Source organism: Salvia miltiorrhiza, unplaced genomic scaffold, assembly GCF_028751815.1.
Source record: "Salvia miltiorrhiza cultivar Shanhuang (shh) unplaced genomic scaffold, IMPLAD_Smil_shh original_scaffold_220:::fragment_1, whole genome shotgun sequence".
Taxonomy (NCBI): Eukaryota; Viridiplantae; Streptophyta; class Magnoliopsida; order Lamiales; family Lamiaceae; genus Salvia; species Salvia miltiorrhiza.
Window position 1 is genome coordinate 347,366 of NW_026651504.1, and position 21,433 is coordinate 368,798.

General features: G+C 35.2%; 2 protein-coding genes and 1 non-coding gene across 3 annotated transcripts; 1 reads left to right on the forward strand and 2 right to left on the reverse strand.

The window, feature by feature from the left end:
* Nucleotides 1-396: 396 nt before the first annotated feature.
* On the reverse strand, nt 397-1,196 carry LOC131003532 (histone acetyltransferase HAC1-like). Its single transcript, XM_057930041.1, has 3 exons — nt 1,046-1,196; nt 614-819; nt 397-552 (listed from the first exon to the last, which is right to left on the reverse strand). Exons 1-3 carry the CDS (start codon nt 1,118-1,120, stop codon nt 411-413), a joined length of 423 nt encoding a protein of 140 aa, XP_057786024.1. The 5' UTR covers nt 1,121-1,196; the 3' UTR covers nt 397-410.
* Nucleotides 1,197-10,089: 8,893 nt separating this feature from the next.
* LOC131003572 (probable glucan 1,3-beta-glucosidase A) lies at nt 10,090-14,938 on the reverse strand. The gene is made up of 8 exons (XM_057930099.1): nt 14,609-14,938; nt 14,420-14,539; nt 14,132-14,329; nt 11,370-11,528; nt 11,136-11,305; nt 10,914-11,069; nt 10,499-10,851; nt 10,090-10,422 (listed from the first exon to the last, which is right to left on the reverse strand). Exons 1-8 carry the CDS (start codon nt 14,789-14,791, stop codon nt 10,241-10,243), a joined length of 1,521 nt encoding a protein of 506 aa, XP_057786082.1. The 5' UTR covers nt 14,792-14,938; the 3' UTR covers nt 10,090-10,240.
* On the forward strand, nt 12,266-12,338 carry TRNAA-AGC (transfer RNA alanine (anticodon AGC)). Its single transcript has one exon. It is a non-coding gene; the product is annotated as a tRNA-Ala (tRNA).
* Nucleotides 14,939-21,433: the final 6,495 nt, after the last annotated feature.

The window sequence follows — 21,433 nt, forward strand, 5'->3', positions numbered from 1 at the left end:
GAGTTGCATCCTCACTTAGATCGTGACTCACACCCTGATCCAAACCTATATCTTAACCTGAACTTTATAAATAACACTATTTTGGGTGCATGCCAACTAGATTATACTCAAGATTTTGTGTTATTTTATTAAATTATGTTTCAAAACTTAGGAATACTTAGGAGAGATCGAGCAACAATATTCAATAAGTTAAAAACTACTAATCCTCAATTAGTTCAGAAGCCATTGTATAAAAACATTGAATAAGTAAAAAATATAACTAATCCACAGTTAATTAGTTCACAACCAAGTCAAAAAAAAAAAACTTTGCGAGCTATTGTATAAAACATTGAATAAGCGAAAAGTAAGTAATCGAGCGTTAGTTGGGAAGTGATTGTATAAGAAGGATTGGGGATTAGTATAGTAAGATATTAAGCAGAGTGAATTGATGAAGAAGTACTGGCGGCATCTGGCTGGTGCAGCTGAAGCTCTGCGAGGCGTTCCACCTGCTGACGAAGCATTCTGCTGCTTTCATGCTTTTGCCGGCGCTTCATGAGGCGCTCCGCCAAGTCCCTGCATCATCAAACATGAATTATTCATGCTCAATTATCAAACTAGGTAGAGTGGAATTAACCTGCAATTGCAGTTGGATTGTTGGCATGCTTGAGTATGGGCGTGAAGAAGACGCAACGTTGTATCAAAGGAACGGCAGCCACCCGCGCCTCGTCTGCAGACGATGACATGGCGAAACATTTTCTTAGCCATGCCACACTTGAGATGCTTGCAACTCCGCGATTCGCACTGAGCAGCATGCGCCACTGCATCAAGATTTATCCTCAACTGCAACAATTAATGGATTCAAAATCCACACTTGAAAAAAACCAGATTAATTAATAATTGAGCGCATCTAATTAATTCAAGCCACACTGGAGATTGCTTGCTAAGAAGCACAAATTTCCTTCGGTCAAGCTACTTTTGGTATGAAATCAATAGGCTAATTCAAGGAATTGATCATGAGATCACTAGAATACAGCAGCGCAAATATGAGAGAGAGAGAGAGAGAGACCCTGGCCAAGGGTGGGTCGCTGGCGTGACAGTTACGAGGTCGTCGTTCGACCGTTTCCAATTGCTCGTCCTCCATTAACACGAATGGTTGTGCTGTTCAACGATGATGGAATATATTGGGATCGGAAATATTAGGGTTTCAGAGATTTGTATTATATATATAAGGAAAATCACCTAATCCTACCCCATCTATGAGTCCTACTTATATTAGGAAACTATAATTTTTTTTTAAACGTATTAGGAAACTATAATTATGAAACAAGGAACAATTTTTTTACAAAAAAAAAAATCTATATTAAATATAAAAAGTGTCTTGGGAATAAAATATAGATTTTGATGAGGAGTTAAATACTCATCAACACTGGACATCCTTTTTATTATTATTATTATTATTATTATTATTATTATTATTCACCTGCGCAGGAGCATCAACTAGGATCAAAGGCTCCCATTCACTTAATAGAGAGTTTACCTGCGCAGTCATGATCAAGAGGACTTCCCAGCGCAGACCGAAGAAGGATCCTATCCACACCTACTCAACCCAGCTAAGGAAGCTAAACTCCATGCTGCACTGCTAGTATATATGCCTGCGCAGGCCAAAGCTGTACCTTTCAACTGAAAAGCTGCAAGTTAGTTAACTAAGAACGAACCTCAGATTATGGTAGCTATATGTGTTTGTACATGTAGAATACGTGAGGATTCAAAAGGCCAAAATTACCCATGTTCATGTAACATCTATAAATACCTCTTCTTCCTCGCTGTAAAGACCAGAATGAAAATAATGACAAAAGCATGAACTGTTCTACAAGTTCTTCCGCTTAGTTTTCTACTTTTTCAGTGATTTTGAGGACTTTAGGTTAAAATTCCGTCTATATTTCTCGATTATGGGTTATGATCATTTTCTGTTTCACCAGATTTTCTATTATAACTCTATTGCATATTTTATTTTAGTCTCCGGTGAGACCAAGTATATGCATGAGACGAATTGGAACGGACTGGGCGCGGATAGGCGGGCTAGGCGCGGGTTGGGTGCGAGCTGGGCGATGGTAAAAAGAATTTAGTAATTATTTTTTTAACTAAGCACAAAGATGAGGTTGGGGTGCAATGGTTAATTTTTTTATTTTTATTAATTTTTTTTTTGAAAATGGTGAAATGGTTAAGTATTACTAAACGTACAAGTTTTGGAGTATTTTTTAAAATTATATTTCTTTTTTTTATATCAATTATTAATTACTGTTTAAAAATAACAATTTTCATGAAAAAAGTACTACTTTTGAAACATTAAATTTCTTTATGTAAACAATTTTTTTTAACGACAATAATTCTTTGACCAAATAATTAAAAGTAAAAGTTCTAACTGTGAAAAAATATATTTCATCTGTTCCATTACAAATGTCTCAATTTTCATAATGAGATGTCCCATTAGAAATGTCTCATTCATTTTTTAGCAAATAATTAATAGACTGATTAACTAATGGGCCCACCACTTACTCTCTCTCTCTATCTACTTTTCAAATCCCAATTTATTTCTCTCTCTTCACCAATTCACTTTATCTACTAATTACATACTCCCTCAGTCCCAAACGAAATGTCTCATTTCTTTTCGGCACGGAGATTAAGAAATGTGTATAAAGTAGATAAAGTGGGTTGGTGGAAATTATTTAAATATTAAGTATAGAGTATTGCCAAAAAAGAAAACATGACATTTCGTTTGGGACAACCCAAAAAGAAAAACATGACATTTCGTTTGGGACGGAAGGAGTATTTCTTAATCTTCGTGCCCAAAAGTAATGAGACATTTGTAATGGGACGGAGGGAGTAATATTTTTTAACATTACCTTTTTTCATATCAAAAATTAATTTTTTTTTCTTACGACAATAATTAATTGACCAAATAACTAAAAGTACAAGTTCTCGTGAGTAAAAATAACAATTACCGTACAAAAATAACAATTGCCGTACAATAATTATTTTTTCTTACGACAATAATTAATTGACCAAATAACTAAAAATACAAGTTTTTGTGAGTAAAAATAACAAATACATTTAAACATTACATTTCTTCATATCAATAATTATTTTTTCTTACGATAATAATTAATTGACCAAATAACTAAAAGTATAAGTTGTCGTGAGTAAAAAAATAACAATTTTCGTGGAAAAATGTAATATATTTTTACAATATTAATTTTTACATATTAATAATGATTTTTTCTTACGACTATAATTATTTGACCAAATAAATCGAATAAAAAGCACTAATACTAAATAAACAGAGCTCATAAAGTGATACATTCACTAAATTTTGATATTTTATTCAGTTGCTTATTCAATATAATGAACCAAGTCCAAAAATAATTTAACATCTATTATAAACACCAACACTCTAATAGCTAGCTATCATCAAATTCCCATTTACGGGACAAGAAATAACTTAGAAACAAACTTCATATGTAATCTAATTCCATACAGTTTACACCACAATATATATCCCTCCTTCGTTTCCATAACTTGGAAGAATAATCAACCACACATTTAAGCGTTTTGCCTATCAACCCATATCAACCTTATAAAGGGGCAAAAACAACTGGTTGTTGCGTGCATGTGTTGGCCAAGCGACAAAGGGTTAATGCCTAAGGTCAAAATTGTATTTAACCTACAAACACCTTAAATTCAAAGAAGTTAAGATTTATAACAAGCATATGTCCAGTTTACAAACCAAAACTGAAAGAAACTTCAATTATATATAATTATCTCAAGAATTTTTTTCCCCTCAATTCCACTTCTCTTGAATGAGAGATCTCAACCTGCAGCTCTTTCCACATCTTTTTGGAACTGCTTATAACCATCACCAAATTTAATTTCAGAGAGAGAATCTAGAGAAAAATAGATTAATTAATAAAATTATCAACTTTTTGAGGGTGAACAATCCAATTTTCGACAGGGCCGGATGAATTCTTTTAGTTCTGCATCTTCTTCAGGCGACCATTGTTGATCAGACTTGTGATGAGAGCATGGCAAAAGAGAAAAAGCTTTTAACAGTTGAGAACTCCATCTAAGCTAAACGTGCAGCTACGATTGTGGAGTAGACCAAATCTGTGTCCTTACCTTTGAATGATACTAGCTAGGGAGTATGCTGAACAACGTTCTAAATCCATTACCCACAAAAAAACTGATGAGAGGCATTATGCGGCCTCCTCAACATAGTATCCAACAGATACTGCACATCCGGGTATATCTTCTTGGCATAAAAATTCTGGGGGATGGGGGAATTAACGAGGCTTAAATTCTTAATGATAAGCATAAGCAAGCATATGACTCCACAAGGCAGCCGTGGTGGCGGTGGCTGATCGGAGATGGAAATTGAGGGGTTGTGTTGGAGAAGATGCTCTTCGAGAAGCGCCATTTGGGAGTAGAGAGAGAACATTGTAAGCAAAAGAATCTGGGATGGTAAAATGGTGGTGTGGGGATGAGAGAAAAAGAGAGAATGTTAGGTCCGGAGGGTCTCGAATAGGTGTATGAGGGGAATACACCTATAGGCTATTTTTCGATCTAAACACAGAGATCAAAATGAAACTTTGAACACAAACTCAGACACATGTTTACTGAAAAGAGTTTTGACCAAAACAGGGTTAATGACTGATACTGAATACTCTTCAGTAAGGAGTTATCAATTAAGTCAAAAGAACTTAACTGATGCACGTAAAGCTTCAGTCGAGTTTGATAAACAGAGATGTTATAAATCTTACTGACTATCAGAAGATAAATCAGTCAGACTGATAACACACGCAGCGGAAAACTTTTGTTTCGTAATAGCCTGTGAGTTGAGCACGTTGTTAGTTTTAAGTTTCTCTTTGCAATTAATCAGTTTTCAGTTTACAAAATGAAGAGCACAAATAAGAAAGTAAATACTGAAAGCTGTAAATAACACAGAGATTTTTACGTGGTTTGGAAAACACTTCCTACATCCACGGTCGGTTGATCAAACCAACAACTTCACTCTGCAAGTGCTTACTGGTGCACTGCAAACCTGAACACGTGCTTACAAGTGCACACAACCGAAACAACTGAAGATCCAATCTTCAGTACCAACACACCTTGTTGGATTTCTCACTCCTAGCACGCTCTGGTCACTAGAATCTCACGGAGACAGAGTACCTTCCTGAACTCCTTTGCAACTCAAACACTCGATTCTGTCGATCGAATGGAGGTTTGAAAACTTGCCAACTAAACTTCAAAGAACAAGTTCTTTGCAGTTAGTTTGACCTAGGCTTTGGGTAAACATGGTTTGCCTAAGGTCTAAGGGAATTTATGTAATCAGCAGTGACTGATTTTTGGTTTTGGGATTCTCTTCTTCGATTCAAACTTTGGAGAGTCTCGGCTTTAGCTGAGAAACAATTTTGGCAGAGTTTCAGCTTATGTTGTTGAATCGATGAAGACTGAAGTGATCCTCGAGTGCTATTTATAGGAGAAGTCTTGAATAGATCTGTTGGCGGAGAAGGTCTTCCAGATTTCTTCCCTTAGAGAGTAATTCAAACTTGGGCTGAGGCTTCAATCTTCGAGGTTCCTTGTTTGGTGAGAACGGCTATCTTGAGGAGCAGGAGATGCGATATCTCTGAAAAGGTAATCACCAAAGAGGAGTGTCCTCTGCAGAGAAAGGACGATCCTGAGATCTCTGCATTTAATGCGGCTGTACTTTTGGAGTACGTGGCTTCCTTTGAACGTTGGAGGTTCAGTCCGATGGAGAATGTTTAACTGATACTTGACTTTAGTATCAGTCTGTTGATTCCACGTGGCACGCATTAAGTAATCAGTTCAAAACTGATTCTTCGACTGTTGCTTCAGTCGGCAACTTCAGTCTTCAGTCCTTCGTTCTTCAGTCTTCAGTCTTCAGAACAGCAGGCTAAACTAGAAAAAGAACTCTAACACTTGAGTTCGAGTAGTTCTAGTCTATTACAAAAGAAACCTATTAATTTTGGTATCATCAAAACAAGAAATAGGATATTTCATTAAGGGAAATGCGGTTGATATTAGGGTTTAGAGTGGGGAGAGGGTGTGATGAGCCCAAGTTTGTGCTCTGTTTTCGTGTTTATTTTAGGTCTAGATCGAGTCTTTTCATTTTGTTTGTTTGTGTTTAGTCGCCTGGGAGGGTATAGTTCCAAGGTAGAGGTGGCCAAAAAAACCGGAACCGGGAACCGAACCGGAAAACCGGACCATCCGGGACGGTTCTGGAACCGGAATCGTGATACACAGTTCCGAACCGGAACCGAAACCGTGCTCGGCCGGTTCGGTTACGGTTCCGATTTTTCAAATCGTCGGTTCTCGGTTCCGAACCGGAACCGGGGAACTGGGAACCGGGAACCGGGTTGGAACCGTGCCAGAACCGCCTTGGAACCGTGAACCGAGGGTTCCACGGTTAAAATCGGGAACCGTGGAACCGTGCCTAGAACCGCCTTTTAATTTTAGTTATTTGGTCAAATAATTATTGTCGTAAGAAAAAAATAACAATTGATATGAATAAATGTAATATTTTTAGAAAAGATGAAATAATTGGAAAAAAAGAAAAAAATATAAAAAATGTGAAAATAAAAAATTAACGAAAAAATAAAGAAAATAAAGAAAATCATTTACTAAAATAAAATAAAGAAAATATTTGGTCAAATAATTATTGTCGTAAGAAAATCCTTTACTATTAATATGATGAAAGGTAATCTATAAAAAATATTACTACAATTTTTCATATTGATAGTTTTTTTTTTATCATAATAATAATTGCTTTGAAATAAATAAAATAAAATAAATATTGTAAAAAAAGAAGAATAGAAAAAAAATGAAATAGAAAAAAATGAAAAAGAAACGAGCAAAAAATGAAAACAAAAACGAAAAAGAAGCTCAAGTTCTATTTCCTTTATTTCTTTTTTTCCCCAATTAAAAGTTGTAAACTAAATTGCCTTAATTTTATTTTAGCATTCAAATGTTGTAATTTGTAAATTTTATTTACAAGAGTTGTAAGGTATAACTTTGAATTATAAGTTCAATTTAGAAAATAATGTATATGAACTTTATATTTTCTTGTGTCATTTATTTTATTAAAGCAAATTTCATTAAATTTTACACAACAATACATAAAATAATAAAAATTACATTAAAAAAAAAACGGACGGTTCTAACGGTTCGAACCGGAACCGGCGGTTCGGAATCGGAACCGGAACCGCCGGTTCACGGTTCGGAACCGAAACCGTGAGGGTTATTTTCCGGTTCGGTTCCGGTTCCAGTTTTTGGAACCGGGAACCGGCGGTTCCGATTCCGGTTCGAACCGGGAACCGAACCGTGGCCACCTCTATTCCAAGGTAGGGCCCTTGTTTGGGCAGATGATGCTTTTGGGGCAGAATGTTGCTACTTTCCACGAGAGAGGCATGGTCTTGATGCATGGGAGTTTTGGGAGAGCGTAACAAGCTGTTCGAGGGTTCGCAATCCGAAAGGCAGCAAGTTGGGCAAACTAACCCTTTGCCCATAAGTACCGCGTGAGATCTAGCAAGCATAAGGAGAATGATGAGAAGAGAGGAAGAAAGCAGCGCAACAGACGGGCGAGGTAGGATTGAGGTGTAAGAGCTTGATATGGGCAGAAGGCGGTAGCACCCAAGAGGAGACCGACAAGGCTAAACCCATGCCTTGTCCGTAGAAGGAAAGAAATCTTCAAGAATCTAGGTCTGAAGATTTGGGTGCATCTCCATACCATATATGGATCCGACTGCAACATCACGGGCTGGGCCTTTTATTGCCCTAATCGCGCTTATTAATACCCGATGAGCTTCTCCAAAGGTGGACGTATTCAGAGACCGGGTGCTGCGACTAAATCTATTTTGTTCGACGTTCTTGCTTAGCCCAGACTATGGGCGTAGATAGGTTTTACTTTGCTTATGCTTGGAACGACACTTTTGGCCGTAACAACTGTTTTTATTTCTTAAGTTTAATCAAGTACTTTTCTTTATGCTTTCAATTATGTCTTTTGCATTTGTTATTTACTTTATGTCCGGCTAGTTTTATATTTTGATTTGGGCGAGATGATCTAAGCACGAACACTTAACTCGAGAGGTCTAATTTGGGCATAATAACTGCATGAGTATATTCCCGATACATTAGGTTTGATTAAAATACGATTTGGGTAACTTGGTTAATTAACTGAACACTAGTTAACTAGGGAGTTTAGACCATAAGTAAACTTTGGGCAAATGCGACACGCCATCGACCTCCAAAGAGTACAACGAGTGTTGGAGCCGTGACTGTGATGAAATATTCCACATAAGAGTCAAGTTGGGTCTATCTCAATCCAAATGCATCTTGGGCAAAGCACTCTTAGCGAGAGGCCAACGTCGAGAGTGGATGTTGCTTGGGGTAGTTAATTCACATTAGCTGATAACTTCTAATGGATTATACATTGAAATGATAGATTGGACAGAGGCCTGTTACGTGCGTGACGCGTGACAATTGAGGGCGTAGCTGTCTTTTGCCTATAACTAACTGGTATACAAGTGTAGTGAATTATCTTTGCACCAATGACCGAGTGTCTAGTTTATGTTTAGTGAGTCAAACCCACGTCAGAATTGTTTTATTATTTGATCAAGTTACTTTTGTTATTTCAGTTTGGTCCGAAACTCTGTTCTGCCAATAAGCAAGTTGTGGTCAAAACCATCAGAAATAAAACCCTTTTTAGTGACACCCTTGCAGGAGAGATTACTGCTCAGTTTGTTGTGGATTCTCTGGACTTACTGCTAGCTAACCTAGTTGTGGGCACATGATAAATTCATTTGTGCGAAGCTCAAACAACGGGACGAGGCACGGGTTGACCCATCTCACCCATAAGATTGATTGTGAATGAGTTTTTGTGTTTATTTTGTGCATAATTTTATAAAGAGTAGTGCTAAATTACCATAATTATAGTTGTAATAATGGGTTAGATTATTAATTTTGTACTTATTATAATTATATATTTAATTATTTTTAATCATTGATTTATTATCTTACAATATTACCCCTGGATATATTATTTTTCCTTAATAATTAAAGATTTTTTCCTTATATATATTAAACTAATTATACTATTTTTTAAAATGATCCTCTTCGGTAAAAAAAAAAAAAAAAAAAAAAAAAAAAAAAAAAAAAAAACTAGTTCAAGTTTTTTCCTCTTTTCTGTAGCTTTTTGTGATAATCATAAATCGATTGTTTGAATCACATTAATTACAACATCCATCATGCAGTGGAACAGATTCGTTGCTTAAAGGCGAATCACGCATGTTACAGACTAGGTATATGAAATTTTCTTTTTTGTTAATCGAAAACTCTTACAAAAAAATTGTTGAACAATTGGTGAGTATGAGAAAACCAACAGTTTCAATAAGGAGGCTCCCATGACTAGCCGAGGGGTACGTGCAACGCTAAGGTTGCCAAGTATTTAAGGAGAAGACACACGAAATAAAATAAGGGCTAATTGTCGTAAAATCCCGCTAAAATTAAATTTTTACCATGATTTTTAAACTTGGAATCAAAGAACACCGCGAGCACCAAAAAAGTAACATGCCCGACAAAGAGAAAATGATCATGTGAGTCTGGGCAGGTGTAGAACCACCCAAAAAGAAAACGATATAGGTGGATAAAACTATCAGAGGATATCCACTAAAAGAAAATGATAAAAGTGGGTACAACTAAAGGAGAACCACTATCAACCAATAATGGTCCATTATCTCAATAACCGGCCCCTATCAAAACATTATTAACTAAATAATGGAGGAGGGACCCGGCTCTATGTGAAGACGTATTAAGGTTGTTTCGAATCTTGCAATTATGACTGACAAAAAAAAATTATTTCAGAGAAGGAGGAATGAAAGGCCAATAAGGCAATGCAGATAGAGGGACTTAGACCTCTATAAAAGCAAGATTTTGGAGAAGAGAAAGGGCGTTTGAAAACATCTACACTTTGAAGAAGAGAAATGGCATAATATAGCGCATGAGAGACTACTTGGTATCATGCATGCTCAATATAAACGATTTGTGAGGATGTATGTTATATAATAATATTACAATTAATGACGAATTCACAGACTCCATGAATCAAATGAGAACATATGTCCAGTATCCATAGATAAGGAGTGAATCCACCCCAGAATCTCATTAATTAGTTACTCCATATTTTTCCAAATCAAAGCTTAATATACCCATTCTTAATCATCCACTCCAAACTCCAATGGTTATTCACATTCTTGAGAGCCCAATATGCCCACCCAAAGGTGGCCTGTCCGAACACCCGCAGCTGCGCCGCTGCATATCTCTGGTAATCCTCCTTGCTCGCATCCCTAACTTGCCACTCCGCCGTCCATTCCCCTGCAAATGAATTCGAATTGAAGATGAAATCCACAATTAATACTCCAATTAAAAAAAAAAGAATCCCGGGCCATACCAACAAAAACAAGGGGGCCGTTAGGGGTGGTGATCTGGCTGAGCTGCTCCGTCCGATTATTGTCCACATAATCGATGTTCTGTTGAACACTTAGGTTGTCGAATATAGAGGAGAAGAGATTGTAGTGATGCACGTCGATGGCCACTTTGCTAAATCCTTTTGCGAGACCCAAGAGTTCTCTTGGATCGTGAGGTCCTAATCTGTTGGAGAGTACGACGTAGGCCGCCGCCGAATGCCGCCGCACAGCTTCCACACCACCTCTGTAATACTTGCTTAGACTGTCCAGAGACACTCCCGGCGCAAGCGGCTCGTTGATCAGCTCCACTGCGAATAGGCTCCGGCTATTTGCGTACCTATGAATCCACCCAAAAATATAGCATCAAAAATATCAAATACTGCAAGGTTAAAATAGTACCTTGCAGTTAGAAATTCAATGACACGGATAGTCTGTTGGATGTTTTCATCTGTGTTTCCCCATTGCTGGGAGCCGTCTCTGGAGGAACTGTGCTCCCATCCGTTCTGGGAGCCCGGTGCAGCGTGAAGATCAATGATCACATTAAGTCCGTATTTTCTGCAAATTAATGCTTTTACATTTCTGTCTCGATCGATCGTGTTTAATTTGTTAATTTGCACTTACTCAGCCCAGGAAAAGGCATTGTCTAGAGCTTGCAATGATCCGGCCACGTAAGGTTTTGGGGGATTGGGGTCGCTTGCAATCCACCAACCTACTGGGATTCTCACACCGTTCAATCCGTTGTTTTTTATGAATTTGAAATCATCTTCTACTATATATGTGCTCCAGTGTTCCTGTTAATTTCAACATTTCATTATATACATATCTTTAATTTCAAATCAAGTAAGAAGACATTACCTTCATAACTCGTGGGGCGAGGAGAGGACCATAGCCATTAGTGATCTGATATTCACCATGCAATCCTCCACTTATTGACAATAAGAAAACTGATGGATTATCATCTCCCCATCCACCATTTCCTGCATAATCTGCACTTACTAATACCTCACTCTTCACCTGCAATTAAATCATACAGAACGATAAAAAAAAATGAAATGATAATTGAATTCAGGATCAGGAAAAGTATAAATAAAACCCAATTCTTAGTGTATAATGCTCACTTGTAAATCTTAATCCCTCCTTATTCTTTTTTTTTTTTAAAGTGGAGTAATTTATTTGGATACTAATTAAAGGGTACGAATAAAATGACATGCAGCTTTTGGTAATGATTGTGCCATGATTAAGGACATCCAAAATAAAAAGGGAATTTAAAAAAATATATCTGCCAATAATAAGGAGCCCCCTAGGCCCTAACTTTTTGATTCCAGAGCTTAATTTATAAATGGTTTAAACACATTCCTCTAAATAATTTACTTTTTAAGTTTTAAATGAAACTTATGTGTGCTCTCATGGAATTTGTTAGTTTGATTGGTCCGAAAACTACCGATCCATTATATCGATCAACACCTAATTATGTAGATAGGAATTTAAAGGGTGTTTGGCTGAATTTATAAAATCTTTAAAATAGTTTGTAAATGATTTAAGTGCTTATACATTCAAAGTATTTGGTAAAAATAAACTCTTAAAACAACTTATAAGTTGTAAAAATAAATTACAATAGTTTATAAGCTCTCTAAAATTTTTTTATCCATTCCAACTACTTTTTGATAATCTTATATACAATAATCATTTTACAAATATTACTCAATTATTTTCACTAATTTTATTATATAACCTTCCAACTTCATCACAATGGGGATGTAGCTCAGATGGTAGAGCGCTCGCTTAGCATGCGAGAGGTACGGGGATCGATACCCTGCATCTCCATTTTATTTCCCATATTTTTATCCTTCCAAATTTATCTCTTTTTAATTTTCATTCTCTAATAAGAATTTAGTTTCTTTAATTAAAATTCTATTTTTAACTTATAAATTCAATTATTCAACATTTTAACAATTTATAAACTCTTAAAAATTTATATTATAAATTTATATTATTTTATAAACTTTTGAAATACCTTATACATTATCAAAATTTATAAACAATTTGACATAATCTTAGCCAAACACTCCCTTAATTTCCCACTCCAACGAGTACGCCAAACAATTCTAAAAGGCGCACTAAAATTTATTGACATGCTGACACTTTATTCCACTTGAAGCTTTTCTATTTGGTACTAATATGTAGCATATAGTAATAAAATTACAATTTTAATTCTCTGTTTCTTAGAATGGTTAATTACTTATAGCTCATTTTTTAGCACGAGTTACACATATAGCCCGTCCTATATTGTCGGGCTGATAATTCGAACGTCAAAAACTTAAACTCGACAGATATTAAAATCTATTATGTGAAAATATATTTTTCACAAACATTATACAATGCTATAATGAATAAAGAATCCACTTGATTATCAAAACAAGAAAATATATTCTCAAACATCAAAATAAATCAGAATATCCATATAAGTCAGAAATTAAAATGTTGGCTCTGGCCATATTTGCAAGTTGCAACTCTATCTATAGATCAGGCTGTTTTTTGCAATATTTTAAATTTTAAGTTCTTTTTGCAACTCGGCCCAAATATGAATATTTCAAATTTCAAGTTATTTTTGTAACTCGGCCCAAATATGAGGCTGTAAACTATAATTTATCATTTTTTGAATTATTACTTTCAGTCGCATACTCAATTTTTTCACACTCTTAATTAAACTAATTAAACTAGATACGTAATATTGTTAGTAATAGACTAACTCAATTATACTAATAGCACCAAGTTTTCATTAAAACCTAGTTAGATATAAAACTACATATATATACACACACAACACAACATGAATTAATAATAAAAATAGTATTTTGGAGCACAGTAGCAATAGTGCGTACTAAAGGGGTGGTGGCAAAGCCGCCCATGCGCATAGCTGATGAATGGACCACTGTAAATGGGAATTTGTGGATAAAGTGGGAAACTTACTTTGGAATATTATTATTGGATTGGATTGGATTGGATTGGATGCCAAAGCCTAAGAATCAAATCCCACAACCCTTTTTGAGATCATATTTTTCTACAATAAATCTATGCAGCCACATTGTGGCCACCCACACACTAATATAATAAGGATAATCTTGATTTATTTAATTTATTTTTTTAAATAAAAATAGGATTTAGTTATTTTATTATATTCTCTATATTGTACTTATTTTTTTTAAATTTTTTTTACATTTTTTATTTTTAATTTATTTTTTAATAAAAATAAAAAAGTTACCAAAAAATTGCAAAAAAATTACTATAATGTAGAGAATATGATAAAATGACTAAATCTTATTTTTATTTTAAAAAATATGTTAAATAAATTAAATTATTTTCTACTTAAGTAAATTGTGGGCAGCCACAATGTGGCTGTTTAGCCTTACTCATTTTTCTATCCTTAATATCTTTTACCTAAGCATCGTAAGTTGGAATCATGTATTCCAAAAAACTTTCATTTTTTTTATTTCTCTGTTTTTAATAGCCATACCCATAAAGTGTACATTTGTTTCACGTAAAAGAATTTAAGTTATGTGTTACTTAATAATAATTAATGATTAGATAAGGAATTGAAAGGTTGTTGAGATGCTGACCTGAAGGTAGAAGCCGTTGGGGGCTTTAATTCGTACGCGCTCCAAATGATCAGGATTTCTCTCAACGTGAAATGTTTGAGCTACAGTTGGTGTATCTGCAACAGCCACAACATCAACCCCATTTCCAGCCGTGTCTAATCCCACAAATTGTCTGTTGAAAACTCTCAAGTTGAAAGTCGTCTCGTTGATCCTCCATAACTGTACGTTTTCATACATATATATTAATCAAGACAGGAATGGTACGTCAGTTATAGCAAACATACATAAATATGCAATTAAGAATCATACGCTGAAGGTTTCCCATCCAGAAGCACTGCTTCTGTTTGCAACTATAATTGTTCCTCCCCCTGTTTCGGCGCACAAATACTTTCCCAGAGTCACAGATTTCAACTGCATGCCACTTCCATCCTAATAAATAATACACAATACAATTAACACATGAGCAAAGAAAATTAATTAGAATGGACATGTACAAACCAATAGATCTTTGTTTGGGATGGCGTCGAAAAGGGAGGGTTTCATCCAGCCTTCTGTAACAAGCCAGCCACCAAGATTAACAGCTCGAACGGGAAGACCGTTTTGGAGATGTGCCCTCCTCCCGTTGGAGGAAGAAAGCATGCAGAAGCAAGCCATGGACAAGATGAGTAACTTGTAGTCCATTGCTGATGAATGATGGTTTAATTTGCTTTTCTTTTTTTGTGGGTGTGAGTGCACCTTACTCTTCCATCCTATTTATACATTGGGAGGGTCAAATGTTGGACCAACTCATACTTGATAACTATCATTAATGCTCCTTCTCTCACTCTTGACCTGTTTTGTATTGGTCGACCATTCATGTATTAATCCAAGGAAAATATTCTAGATTTTGATTAGTTCGCCTCCATTTCAAAATTTTAAATTAAGAATTAATCCACGTGGTAACAAACTAACGCCCAATCACTTTATTTGACATTAATTGTAGTTCTTGATGTGTTAGATATAAAATTTGGTTTGGATTGTAACTTAAAAATATAAATAAATCATTTGCAAAAACTAAGAAAAAGCATATGGCCGGTACTCAAGCGATGTAGACTTGGATATGTAAGCATCAAGGTCTAGCTAGGATTCAAACCTCATTGTTTCACTTCCTCCAAGTCAATAAAAAAAAGTCGCATCTATTTGTTTATTACTCCCTCCCTCTCACCATAAATGAAGCAGTTCTTTTAGACACGAGATTTAAGAAATTGTTGTTTAGTATATTAAATGTACTAATTATATGTGTAATTAAAAAAAAATTCAAAAGCAAAGGATGAATATAAATTAGGGTGATTAAGAAAAATAAGGGTGTAATTAATTTTATTAATAAAGTCTTAAATTCCCTAATTTTTATCAAAAAAGAAACGACTCACTTTCATTGGAACACCCCACAAAGGAATACGACTCATTTTCGGTGGGACAGAGGGAGTACTATTTATTTAGATTTCCTCAAAAAGTAACTTGTAAATTAAAAAATATTCTCTGACAATAAAGTGCATTTTAAATTGGTGAGCGTTTTTAGTCTTAACAAATAAGTAGCTAAATTTATAGTACTAACATATTTACTTTCAATTAATAGATCGTGGATTTGTGAGCCACCCAGTGTATGTGAGTGTTACTGTGTGTAACTCTCTAAAAGAAATAAAATACTTCTACGTTGAGTTTTGATTTTAAAACATTCAAATTTCAATAGCATATATACTTTCGATCTATATGTTATATTAAAAATGTAAAATTGACGGGACGTTTAAGAATTGCAAATTTTCATGTTTTAGTAATTCGAATTACATGCAACATTCTTGTTAAAATTCTGGTGAACGCGATATAAAATATCAACTAATTAATACATAAATTGTTTTTTTTTTCTTCTAGTGGAGGTGCTGAAACGTTGACGTTGGACGTCAACGAATCTGTCAGACTTATTATATGGTGGAAGAAACTGTAATTTATGGACCAGCCGCATATATATAATGGCCGGCTCTGACTTCTGACACAATAGGGCTTGCTGGCCTTATAATTATCGCAGATTTCTAATTTCATTCTATGTACGTGATTTTTTTTTTTGAGGGAATTCTATGTACGTGATATGAAGTGGGTTAGGCTTCATGTTAACAAATACATGAAGTGCTCGTATGATTCAAGTAGAAAAATAGAAAAGGAATGAAATTAAATAGAAGAGGAGAATAATAATAATAACTATATATTATTTTTATTGAATATTTTGTTAAACAATGAAAATAAATCATTAGTAACAGATTCTCTTTATTTTGTTTTGAGTGGATTTTTAAAATGGCCACTTTCATATTGTAAAGATAAAAAATGTCCACTAAGATAAAAAACTTAAAAAATATCCACTGTTACCAAAATACCCTTCACATTAAAAATTAAAAAAATGTCCACTTTCATCACCCCTTTAAAAAATCCCGCAATTCACAACCCGTGTGAATTCACAACCAAAATTTTTTGGTTGTGAATTTACACTGGTTGTGAATTGAGAATTCACAACCAGTCGAATTCACAACCAGAATTTTTTGTTTGTGAATTCACAACTAGTCGAATTCTCAGCCAAAATTTAATTCACAATCAGTCAAATTCACAACCAAAATTTAATTCACAACTAGAATTTTTTGGTTGTGAATTCACAACAAACGAATTCACAACCAGATTTATGTTGGTTGTGAATTCACAATCAGTCGAATTCACAACCTGAATTTAATTCACAACTAGAATTTATTTTGGTTGTGAATTCAAGTAGTTGTGAATTTGAGTTTTTAAAGTTTGAATTCACAATTAAAACTGTAATTTATTTTGATTGTGAATTCGAGTTTTAGTTGTGAATTAATAGATCTGGTTGTGAATTCAAGAATATTAACTTGTGAATTCATAGATATGGTCGTGAATTCAAAAACATTAAGCTTCTGTGAATTCATAAATTTGGTTGTGAATTTAAGAACATTAAAAAAATAATTATACATCTCAATCAAATTGCTATACAACACCAAAATACAACAAAATATTATCTGAATCAATTCAATCTACAATCAAAATACAACAATTACTTCGAATCAACAATCTCAGTTGTGAATTAAATTCAACATAGACTATTAATTAATTCCCTTCGCAAAATAAGCATCAAAAGCCTCCATCAGAACTAACACAAAAACACTTCATCACCACAAAATACAAGTGTAGTTTTACCAGCAAGCCTATGCCTCTCAGCTCTAACAGTCGGAATGTCAATATCTGTCCTTGGAAACCCCTGCACAACCTCAAGTTTCAGAACAAGCAAGCCCCTAAAAAAAAAAAAAAAAAAAAAAGTGATTCAATTTACTGGTGCAGTAACAAATTCCAATGCTAATTTTTTTTTCACCGAATGAGCTAAATCCTCTCAATTCTGAAGTCCCGGCCACCATGGCAGACGTCGTCGTATCGATACCGCCGCAGCCTAGCGAGCATCCGCTCCTCCGCCGCCGGAGTTCAATCCCCTCCTCACCGGCTCTGCCGACGGTGGCTTCCTCCGCCGCATCTGCCCGCGCCTCACCGCCTTGTTTGACCTGGTCCGCCGCAGCGTCGCTCGGGCCATCAATTGGACGCTCCAGATTGTGTGGATCCGCTGCTTCAGATAGCGATGGTTTTCAACAATGTGTTTGGCGGTGCGGCACCTCCAATCGCCGCGTCTTTTTCAATCCCTTAACTAATAATCACCACCGCCTGACCCTCCCCGAAGCCTCCCACAACCGCCGCCGCGCCGGATTGTCGCTCAGTTGGCTGGTGAAATTGAGAGTGGAGAGATAGATGAGAGAGAGAAGAGAATGGGGGAGAGAATGCGTAGAGAGAGAAAGAGGAGAGAGAGAATGAGAGAAAAATGGTTAATTTTTATGTTTTTAATGGTAAGGGTATTTTTGTCTTTTCAATCAAAAAGTGGACAGTTTTTATTATTTTTATCTTAGTGGACAATTTTTATTTTTACAATATGAAAGTGGATAGTTTTATATATTTACTCTTTTGTTTTTCCTTTATTTTGAGGGGTAATAAATTAAGTGATTGAGTTACCTTCAAATAAGGGTAGTGATTAACTTATTACCCAAACCAAACAACACAAGTAATGGATTCAATTAATTGAATTCATTTCCAACTTCTAAAAGATTCAACCAAACATAAGCTAAATATCGAAGAAACATGTATCCGTAGGCAGTAGCTTTTGACCTTTTACTTATTAATTATTCATTATTTACTAGATAGTAGTATTTTAAATTTTCTGTTGACTATATTTGGGGAGAACATAACATTGACGACTAAATCCAAAACCTCATCCTGTAAAGTCGATGATAATTTGCCTAAAATTGGGTTGCGGAATTCGACTTTTACACTTCTAGATAAAATCGCATAAAAAGTTTGAGAGAAAAACAAAAATATAATGGCATGGCCAATGGGTCAACTATACTATTAGTAACCATAACGTTATTATGAATATACTATATAATAGTATAATCATGTACGGTTTAAGATATTGTTGACAATAATATTCACATCCTAGCTGTCAAAATAATTGGTTGCGTATTATATGTATTCTGATCCCAAGTTCCAAACAAAAATGAGATCATACAATAATTCTATGAGCTCATAAAGATTAAATGCGGTGAGAATTTTTACTTTAAATATAAGTGGCCAAAAAAATGCATCCCCCCTCCTCCCTTTTTCCTGTAACACCGATGAGACATAAATTTTTAAGAATCATGTTATAATAGACTTAGGGGGTGTATTAGTTCAAGACTTTAATAGATTTCTGCAGACTTTTAAAGTCTGGGTGTATTAGTTCAAGACTTTTAAAAGTCTATGAAAATCTGGGTGTATTCGTTCAAGACTTTTAAAAATCTATAAAAATTTGGATGTATTCGTTCAAGACTTTTAAAAGTCTATGAAAATCTGAGTGTATTCGTTAATCTATGGACTTCAAAGTTGGAATGACTTTCATTGATTTCGTTCAAAAAATAGGCATGAACAAATCCGAACATAGACCACGAGAATTCACAAATCCTGCAAAATCCCTGCGCTCGCTGGGTGCCCGCGCCCGCGGCCAAGAAGCCAGCGGCCGCTGGACCCTAGCGGCCGTTGCCAATGATTCCAGCGATTGCTGGGAAACCGCGAGCGCTCGCTATCAAACTTGACGCATGCCCAAGTTGCCGAATGGAAATCTGCTACTGCAACCTACTCCACATACTCCAATGACTCCATGCTTACACGTATACATACTCCCATTAAATGCTTCATCATTACCCACCTCAAACCCCCAAATACTTCCAATCCACTATACACTCCATGCTTACACGTATACATACTCTTATTAAATGATTCATCATTGCCCACCTCAAACCCCAAATACTTCCAATCCACTATACAAAAGGTATACATACATGTATAAGTCTTGCTCAGTTTTATGTGACTCTCAACATTAAGTAATTGATCAAACCTGAGCAGGGCCGCATTCAAAGACAAGGCGGAATTCGCTTCACTTCAAGGGCAATGCTTCTTTCATGCAAGTGTTGGTCAGCAACGTCGGGTTGGATGGAGAAGTTGTTACAGTAAAAGTGAAGGGATCGAGGACTGGATGGATTCCCATGGGAAGGAACTAGGGTCAGAACTGGCAGCGCTCGCTGGAACCCAGCGGTCGCTGGGTATCCAGCGCTCATGGGCCCCCAGCGGCCGCTGGAAGTGGGTCTAGCGTTCGTTCAATTCCCGCGCTCGCTGGGTTTGTGGATTTCAAGTCCGAAAATATCACGCCAAATTCTTGTTAATTCATTAAAAATCCGACCAAGAATTCATTCAAAATCATGAAGAATCCGTGAGAATTCTATAGACTTTTAAAATTCACGGATTTTTAAAATCTACATAAATCTTGAACTAATACACCCCCCTTAATCTAAGACCTTTAACATAAATATTAACTACTTTACCCAAAACCTAATAAACATATTAAATATTAACTACTCTACCAAGGAATCAAAGTGTTGTTCAATTACTAATTAAGGTTAAAAAGATATTGTTTGACATCATCGGTTGATTGCATGAGTGCTTGATTAATGTGAAAAAATAAATATGTATTTTTTTAAGAATATCAATATGCAACTAAGTTCCGTAAATTGATAAATTCCGGCCCAAATAAGTGGAGTTGCATTAACATGGGTTTAGAAAGCCCAATTGCATATGATTTCTCAATCTAACATATTGAAAAGGTCACGAGGCTATCATGAGTAAAATGGTCCAACAAATGGCCACTAACACTCTATTAGATCACAAAACACGAGTACCACACACTATTTGAACTGAACTCTGAATGTTGGACAAAATTTTGAACAAACAGACGCATAGACAATGCTGTATTCGCTGATAACTTTTACTTTAAGGGCTCGTTTGCCATGGACATGAGCAACTAAGAGTTCGATCTTAATTAATTCCAATAGCCTTATTATAATCATTGAATGCTTAAGATGTAAATTCATTATCATTATCAAGATAAATCTTCTTAATTGGATTATCTAGAAATTGAGCTATTGATTTTATTATTTGAGCAAGTAGTCTAGTAAATGCTACATTTCTAATAGAAAACGAGCATACATGAGACCATTAGTTTAGAAGAAGCATCAATCAATACCATAAAATATCGAAATGGTCCACTTGGTGAATGTATGAGTCCACAAATATCTCATCGAATTCTTTCAAAGAAACATGGAGATTTAATGTTGACCTTTGTACAAGAAGGTTTAACGACTAACTTGCTTTGCGCACACGACAATTCATTAATTTGAAGAATCTCTAGTTCTCTATCATGTGCCCATATAAAGTACTCCATGGGTCCCATTTATAAAATCCTCCAAAAATGGGGCACACAAATTAAGGAATGAAGATTTAGGCAATAAAGTGATATTTTTTAACTCAACTAAGAAAAGTAAATAAGGAGAGGGAAATAGAGAGCAGTAGAAAAGTAAATGAAGATAAAGTAAAAATAGGGCACACAAATTAAGAAATAGTCGTAATTTATTTATTTTTTTGGTTGAGACATTATAAATGAAACAACTCAAAAAAAAAAAAAAATTGGGACGTTATCAATGGAATGGAGGGAGTATTAACTATTGGATGTATCATAATTGCTCTAGAATGTCCACATCTATCATGCCAAAACATAAAACTTTTTGTGTCATTGAATTTTGGGTTCATGGTATGGTTCCCCTCAATTGCTTTTATGAATGTGTAATACATTTCAGATGATAGTGTTGATAATTTTTCTTT